The following is an 8,988-nucleotide window of genomic DNA, read 5'->3' on the forward strand; positions in this document are numbered from 1 at the left end:
CGCCACCCAATCTATTGACAGTTTTGACAAGGTAATCTACTTCTTCATTACCTGTCACACCTTTGTGTGCCGGTATCCAAGTAAATATAATTTCTTTTCCTTTATTAAACAAAACAGTCCATAGTTCTTTAATTTGGTAAATAATATAGCTTGTTTTGGCACTAAATGAATGATTTTGCAACGCTGATAAGACTGACATGCTGTCACTAATGATAAGCCACTGATTATGAGGTTTAGCGCATATGTCTTCGTTAATATAATGCAAAGCTTGCAAAATAGCCAAGGCTTCGGCAGTGAATATACTAGTAATGGTAGGTAATCGAAATCCATAACCAGTTTTTATGTCGCTATGGTAAAAACCTAATGACACACCTTGGTCATTTTTTGAACCATCTGTATATATTGTGTTAAATGAAGGCCATTGAGAAAGATGTTCATAAACTTCTTCTTTACATTTTAAGTTCTTATCTGTTTCTATTGTCATATTGCAAAATTTACTGTCATATGTCCCTTCATAACATGCCCACTTATTATTTGCCACATGAATATTATTTTGCTCAATTATAGTTTTCATTGCAGAGAAATCAAGGAGAATGTATGGGAATTTTATGGAATTAGAAGAAGAAGCAATGGTTTGAGAATCTGTAATTTTTTGTAACAGTGAATTATTGGAAAAGCTATGTAATTTTAGCAAGAATTTAAATTTAAGAAATTTGAATCTTAATGACAGAGATGGAATGTTGCATTCTACTTGGAGAGAGACTATTGGAGTTGTTTTCATTGCACCAGTGATTAGACGCAAATTATTATTTTGGATTGTCTCTAATTTTTTTAAGAGTGTGGGGTTGGAAGCAAAGCAAAGGTAACTGTACTCAAAGTGAGAACGGACTATGGATTTGTACAACATAAGTAAAATCTTTGGATCAGCCCCCCAAAATGTTTTGGAAAGGCATTTTAAAATATTAAAAGCTCTAGAAGCTTTATCAGATATATTACAGACATGCTTATTCCAAGATAGATTTTTTGTTAATGTTACACCAAGAAACTTGGCTTCAGCTACTACAGGCAGTATGCTACCATTATAATTAATATTAGCATGCAAAGTTCTTGATCTACTGAATATAACAACTTTAGTTTTATCTAAACTAATATCTAATTGTAAATATTTAAAATAAACATTTAATTTCTTTAGAGCTTTGTTTATTTTATTTTCTACTATATGAATATTTGAGCCTGAACAGTAAACTGCTAAATCATCAGCAAACTGTAAATTGCTGACTTCATTACCAAGAATAATATTAATTTTATGAATATACAAAATAAATAACAGTGGACTCAATATTCCCCCTTGACATACACCTATATATGAAGATTGTGGACCATATAAATTATTATTGTACTTAACATAGACTTGTCTATTATGTAGGAAATTAAAAATCCAGTTAATCAACTTATCTGGTATTCCTAGTGTTTGCAGTTCATTAGTTAGAATATGATGATTAACATTGTTAAAAGCACCAACTATATCAAAGAAGACAGAAACCAGTATATTGTTACTACACAGTTGTTACAAAAGCACGATGAATATCTAGGTTTAAATGATTTAAGCTCTCTGTAGCTGAAAAACCTTTCCTGAAGCCAAACTGATTTGAAGGTAATAACTTATTTGATTCTATATAAAATTCTAACCTTTGTTTAATCATTTGTTCGAAAAGTTTACTCATACAAGATGTTAATGCTATAGGTCTATAGGAGTCTGAATGATTTATCAATTTGCCTGATTTAAGAATAGGAATCAGACAATCTGTTTTCCAATCGGGTGGTATTTCTGAAGTATTCCAAAGAGAGTTAAGTAACATTAACAAAGTGTTTTTAGAATTGGATGATAATGTCTTTAACATTTTGTAAGAGATATTGTCAAGACCGAAAGCTGTGTTACGTCTGCTGTTTAAGGCACTGTAAAATTCTGTTATAGTAAAAGGGTTTATAATGAAGCTGTTATTATTATTTAATGATACCTGTATGTTGGGTCTACTTTTGGCTGACGGTTTGGATGTAAATTTACTTAAGAAAGGAGAAATCCAATCAGTGTCTGAAGATATAAGTGAACAGTTGTTATTAAATGTTTTATTAAATTTTTTCATTTTATTCCAGATAACTGATAGAGGAGTTTGCCGATTGATCGACTCACAGAATTTTAACCAGCTGGCATTTCTTTCGTTTTTGAGAGTAAGTTTTTTGATTGCCTGTTGTCTTTTAAATCTTATGTAATTTTCTTGATTGGGATTATTTTTAAAATCTATGTAAGTTTTCTTACATAATTCTATTGCTTGAGAACAAGTATTGTTCCACCATGGCAAAGAAAGTCTTGTCTTGTGATTACAGACTAAAGAATGTTTTAAATTTCCATGTGAATTATTAGCTGTGTTAATGCTTTCTATTAAAATATTGCACATTTGTTTATAGGAGTCTAAAGGGGTGGAAGGATCGTAATTAAATTCATTACATAATTTATTATCAACAGTCTCTTGGTATACAAGCCAGTTTACATTATTGTAATTTGGCCTAAAAAAATTACTATGATTAATGGAAATGTTATTTGTATTTACAGTGTTACATAAAAGGTGGGTGATGGTTGGAAGATGATAGCTCCCTAAAGGATTATCATGTACAGACCAATTGCATCGGAGTGACAGAGAGGCAGAAACAATTGTAAGATCCAGAGCACTTGGACTCCATATATCAGAGCCTACAGTAGTGGGTTGACCATTATTAATTATACAAAGATCATTGTCTTCAATAGTATTAAGAAGAATAGTGCCTCTAGAATCGGTTCTAGAGCAACCCCAAGTGGTATTGTGGGCGTTAAAGTCACCCGCTATTATCATAGGTGACGGGATAGATTTAAATAAGTTATCTAAATGTAAATGTGTAAAGTTACGTGACGTTGCGGATGTAGGGCTGTAAAAACTAACAAAAGAAATTGTTTCATTTTTCAAATATAATTTTAAAGCGATATTTTGCAAAGAATCATCGTGATATGTATTTAATCTGTCATAATTCAATTTGTTTTGTATTAGAATGGCTACACCATTATGATTATTACCAATGTCTAATCTTTCTATATTGTAACCTTTGATATTAAAGTTTTTGAAAGGCTTTAGCCAAGTTTCAGAAAGAAGGGCGATATGTATATTGTTGTTATATAAAAAATAAGTAAAAGCAAGTCTATTATTTATCAAGCTCTGGGCATTCCACTCGATAATATTTAAAATATTATCCATTAAAGAGATACTATTAATTAGTGTTAGTACTGGAAATCTTAAAAGTATCTAAAATTATGTTTTTTATGCCTTCTGAGTTTAAGGGAGAGTCATCTGTTTTATTAACAGAAATAATTTTAATAACTGATGCAATGATTAGTTTTAAAAAGTCATCATTTTGCAATAATGTGTTAATATTGTCAGTAGGTTTAGTTTTAGTGTTTAAAGATGGAAAAGATTTTTCATTAAATAAACTAGAGAAAGGAACAGTCTTGTGTTTTATTTTGTTTTCTTGTATTTTCTTCTTTTTAATTGGGCATTCAGCTGAGATAGCTATATGGTTACCATTACAGTGAAGACATACAGCTTCTGTGCTATTTTTAGTGCAATCTTTAAAATGATGGTTTTCTCCACATATTGAGCAACGTTGAGTATTTTTGCAAAATTTACCAATGTGGCCATATCTCAGGCACTTTAAACATTGTGTTACTGGTGGGGTGTAAGCGCTTACCTCGAAATACCATGAGTTGATATCGACATTCGTAGGGAGTGTGGGACAGGCAAAGGTAATGGCGACTGATTGGGTGGGCAGAAAACTTGTGTTACCATCTTCATCACGACTTCTTCGCATAAACCGGCGCACCGAGACGACGTCTCTGGAGCTGGAAATACCATTGTAAATACTTTTGTTTGACATGTATATAGGTACGTTTTTTATGACCCCTGTTATTTCTGTTAATGTTGCAGGTATTGTGGCTTTAACATGTAAATCTTTTTGTACTTTGGTGTTATTTAATGCTATGTTGGCTAAACCTGGCCTTTCAAAAATGGCTCCAACTTTATATTTATTAATTCTCTTGAAACGTTTTATACCCTTGCTTTGGCGCTTAAGACAGGCGCCAAGGGACATAAGGTCTCTGTCGCCTAAAGGCCTCGTATCGGTACTTTCATAAATAACTATATATTCAAAATTTCCTCCATCCTCAGGATATTGGCGACAGTAATTATCGATTTTAAAAACTTTATACTTATCCTCATCCATTGAGGAGTCAGAATCTGGACTGTCGACATCCCTCGAATTTTCTGGGGAGCAATTATCATCGGCTTTGCGCTTTTTGCGCTTACTTCCCATTTTAGGACTGTAATTAACTACAAATTATGTTAGTTGTACCTATATATACAAATTATTGAATATAAATAAAATATAAAATAAAGGAAAAATATTTAAAACACCCGCTCTATTTGACTTCCCGCCAAAAAGTCAGAGAAGCTAAATATAAAGGGAAAGACTAAAGAGTAGTTAACTCTGCTTTGATAACTTTACTGACGTTAATGTCATTTTGCAGTCAGTTTCGCTTTCATTTCTTAACAACATTTCTGCAACTTTTCGTTTTCCAGTTCCAATTTTCGCATATTTTCTTGATTATTAAAAGGCATACTTCACTTTTATTTTATTTTACTGTTGATATGTTTTAATGATTTAAATTTTAGATATTGTGAATTATTTATAGAATAGATAAAATGATTACGCTTAATAGGAAATTAAAAAAAGAACATACAGAAACCAATAACGGCATAACTAATGAACCTTTACGAAGGATATCAGTGAGGGACAAACTATTAGTGAAAGAGGTGCAGGAAATGAATGAGAATTTGCCGCTGACTTGTTCCGTGCACTTCGAGGACCCCAACGTCCTTAGTGAGTTCATTTTGACTGTTACCCCCGACGAAGGTTACTGGTTGGGTGGCAAATTCAAATTCAGTGTATACGTTACCGACGACTACAATATGGCTGTAAGTATATATATAACAGCTACCAGTGGACAGACTGTAATTGGTAAATAACCCTTAATATAGGGGAGAATATATTTTTTATGTATGATAATGGAATGGTGCACCACCTGCGCTAACGGTTTACGCTGGCGGGGCACCAGTGGATGATAAGATGAACATGAGATCAGGTCAGATATCCCATCATAACTAATTCACCAGCAATTTATCTCGATGCTTTCCAGGGAGAACCACATTGAGGTTAACCTGACATGGTACATTGCTAACAATTGGGTTATTAGTCCACATTAATAACCGTTAATAATTAAATCTAGTGGTTTCATGGTCAAAAGAGGCATGTTTGACCTCCATGCGGTTCTCCTGAAAACCATGGGTAATTCATTAATAATAAACCATAATGAATTGACTGACCTGTGTCGCATGTGACCATATACTCTGGTAACCAATTACCATTTGTCTAATTTATTGTAGGCCATATGCTTGGTTCTCTCCACTGGAGGAAGCATCATTCTATATTCATAAAAAAACAATTTGACAGTCTATCCAGGTTGTTCAGTTAAAAACTTATTCCATTAATTCCCTTTTGTGAGCCAGTTGCAAAAAAAAACCAGTAACTTGTAAATCTATAACAATATAATGTTGAAACCTTCAAGAAAAGAGCTTATTCCTTTTTAAAAGGCAGACAACATACTTGCAATTCCCCTGGTGTTGCAGGTGCTCATGGGTGGCGGTAGTCACTTACCATCAGGTGAGCCTCATGCTCGTTTGTCCCCTATGTTATAAACAAAAAAAAATTTTAATTGAAATGGTATTGAAAATACTATTGTAGCTGTGCCACCAGTATCACCCTCATGAACTGTTATTCTGATATATAAGCTATATTCATGTAGAGTTTCATAAAAAACCAAGTTTTTTTGTGAGAAAGTTCGGAACATTCATACTCACAAACTTTTGCATTTATAATAGTAATAATAAGATTATTTTTAAGCACCAATACTATTGGTATTACAAATCTCAATTCTTTACTAATTGAATAATATTGTTGTATGTTTCAGCCACCAAAAGTAAAATGTGTGACGAGGCTCTGGCACCCCAACATAAATCTAGATGGGGACATTTGCTTATCTTTACTAAGACAGACTTCTATAGATGAACATGGCTGGGCACCAACTCGGAGACTTAAAGACGTTGTTTGGGGCCTCAATTCATTATTTACGGTATGAGAAATTTATTGTTAATAGCTATTCCCAGACACAACTGTGAGGGCAATAAATTACTGAAATATGTGATCCATATGTGTATTTTACTGATTTTATAACTTTGGTAAACACACTTATTAAAAAAAACGTGTCCATCTCCTAAGTAAACTTACTAGATGCACATCAGGAATTTCTTTGATACCACAATACCTTTACTATGTAAACTGACCTAATGCTACAATTTGAATTGTGTGTGCCTTACAGAGAAATAAACTATTAAATGAAGTTTCTAAAGATCTATACTGATTTTTTTTTATAAAAATATGGCTTTAAACATTATTCACTGTTGTTTGTTGTAATTTGTTGTAATGTCACATAAAAAAAAAATATTGTTATTAAGAATAAACATTATTTACAAGTTATAATTTTAAGAAGCTTTCAATAGTTTATATATTAGATTTTTGTTTATTCTATTGCCAATTCTGAATACAAATTCAGTCAAGGACAGGCAATAAACTTGCCTGTTGTTCTTTTAAACATCTGTGTAATCTTACATTTAATATACTTTGTATGATTAAAAAATTAACAATAGTTAGTTGCTTACAGTTTAATACTTACTTGAGTATACAAATAAATAGTTCTTACCACTTACCATACAAACATAAGTGTAAAACCTCACCTTTACAAAGACTATGTTTCAACTTTCAGGACCTATTGAATTTTGAGGATCCACTCAATATAGAAGCAGCAGAAATGTACAATAAGAACAAAACAGAGTTTCAAACGAAAGTACAGGAATATATAGCTAAGAATAAAAGATGAAACATGGTGATATTAATAATTAAATAAATTTAAACATTGTCTCACTAGCTCTATATAAATACTCTCAATTACTGTTGTAAATCAAGACATTTTAATATGTGATTCAATGGAAAACTTAAATAAAGAAATAGATGAAATGCTTCCAGATTTTTAGAAACTTATAACATTGTCGCACTATTAGTAGTTGAAGAGCTGATCACAATTCGTATCTACTTTCGTTTGTTGTATTCTATGTTTACGGTATTGAAGAATTTGTAAATATAATTAAATTATTACTGATTGAGGATGTTAATAATTCTATGATCTATATTGTGAGAGATAGCATGCATATGGGCCGTCCATTTAACACGTGAGGCTCTAAAGAGGGGTAGTTGGTTAAAAATCATGAAATATTAGAAGGGGGTATCTGATATCATACTACAACACCCCAACTGTATCTATTTTATCGTCAAACCCGCGATTTCTATACCGACTTGTAATATTAGACTTCGCTAGAATAAAATCTTTACAAAGTATAAAATGTAGTGGCTTCCGCTGTCTGTTCGCTTAGATCTTTTAAACTACACAACGGATTTTCTAGCAATATATAGAGTGATTCAAGAGGAAGTTTTATGTGTATAACAGGCCCGTGCGAATCCGGGGCGGTTAGCTAGATTATAATGTATACTTGTATTTAAAGAGTAATCTAAAAATTTTAAGATCATTTATAGGTATTACAAATACACTAGATTTTGGGTTTGTTAGTCTAAAAACGTATTAAGGAAGGTATTTATTCTCTTTACTTATTTAAGAGCTTAGGATGATCCTAAGCTATTGTGGCTAAAAAACAGCAGATAATGAAAAAATGAAGAGGACCTGTTTTGTGCAGAATTTTTTTCTCTACAACTTTTATTTAAAACTATTTTTCATATTTCTTACCGTTATTGAGTAATATTGAAAAAAGGTGTTTTTCAACCCTTTTTTTAAATTTTTCATCTCTTTCCCGTCAACTTATATCAAATTCCTTTCTGAATATTATTGTTCACATATTTGTGGACTTAATTTTATATATATTCTGCAAAAACTGGTCACATCATGTTTTATTTTAAAATTTTACTAGATTAATAGTGAGCATGTTAGCTCCATGTTGGCTTCTTAATTAATAAGGAAGGGTTAAAAATGCTAAAAAAACAACGTGATGAATGGACGGTCCCATAGTAGATTGCATTTAATTCTACTATTAGACAGCAAATTCATATATTACAACATTTTATTTTGTATTAAATCGCAATTATAGGTATTTTTTATAAAAATTACTAGTGACATTGTTCGTAGAGAAGATTTAAATTCACCTTTCGCATGTTAAAATCAATTTTATATGACAATTGAAAGTACTACAATTTTAGATACAATTATATAAATACTCCAAAATGTGATAACTATCTCTTTTTAATTATGATGTATGTACAGATGAGATGAGATTATCCGGACATCAGTTAGTGAATTCTCAGTCTCCTGATTACCAATGGCAATCAAATTTAATAAAAAAAATTATAAGTGTACATTGTTTTTAGATAGCTAATAATAATAATTTCAAGACAGACAAATCTCATACAGCGCCATCTATGTTATGCCAGACCCAAGTTAAGCTAGCTAAAGCTTGTGTTATGGGTACTAGATAACTGTTACAAATACATATATATATATATTTTTTTGTAAATACATACATATTATAAGATAGAAAACAGACCGATACAAACAATCATACAGATTAATACAAATGTGCCGTGCGAGGAATCGAACCCGCGACCATCATATACCGGATAATCGAGTTCTCGCTGTACTAGTGTGTTTTTTGTAATTACCTCTTGGAGTAAACACTAGTCGTTCAATGTTTATACGATAAATTGTAAGTGAAGGGTATATAATTCATA

General features: G+C 31.7%; 1 protein-coding gene and 1 long non-coding RNA gene across 2 annotated transcripts; both read left to right on the forward strand.

Moving 5' to 3' along the window:
- The first annotated feature begins 1,573 nt into the window (after positions 1-1,573).
- Positions 1,574-3,525, forward strand: LOC131846208 (uncharacterized). Its single transcript, XR_009357671.1, has 3 exons — positions 1,574-1,654; positions 2,155-2,229; positions 2,612-3,525. It is a non-coding gene; the product is annotated as an uncharacterized LOC131846208 (long non-coding RNA).
- Positions 3,526-4,618: 1,093 nt separating this feature from the next.
- Positions 4,619-8,585, forward strand: LOC131846424 (NEDD8-conjugating enzyme UBE2F-like). Its single transcript, XM_059195757.1, has 3 exons — positions 4,619-5,057; positions 6,110-6,271; positions 6,962-8,585. The coding sequence occupies exons 1-3, from the start codon at positions 4,785-4,787 to the stop codon at positions 7,073-7,075; spliced, it is 549 nt and encodes a 182-aa protein (XP_059051740.1). The 5' UTR covers positions 4,619-4,784; the 3' UTR covers positions 7,076-8,585.
- Positions 8,586-8,988: the final 403 nt, after the last annotated feature.

The sequence above is a fragment of the Achroia grisella genome, unplaced genomic scaffold, assembly GCF_030625045.1.
Source record: "Achroia grisella isolate CSIRO2021 unplaced genomic scaffold, CSIRO_AGI_Agris_v1 utg1056, whole genome shotgun sequence".
NCBI lineage: Eukaryota > Metazoa > Arthropoda > Insecta > Lepidoptera > Pyralidae > Achroia > Achroia grisella.

Coding starts and splice junctions, on each gene's coding strand:
- LOC131846424 (XM_059195757.1), top strand. CDS start 4,785: ATGATTACGCTTAATAGGAAATTAAAAAAAGAACATACAGAAACCAAT. Junction 5,058..6,109: donor CCGACGACTACAATATGGCT/GTAAGTATATAT, acceptor TGTATGTTTCAG/CCACCAAAAGTAAAATGTGT. Junction 6,272..6,961: donor GCCTCAATTCATTATTTACG/GTATGAGAAATT, acceptor TTCAACTTTCAG/GACCTATTGAATTTTGAGGA.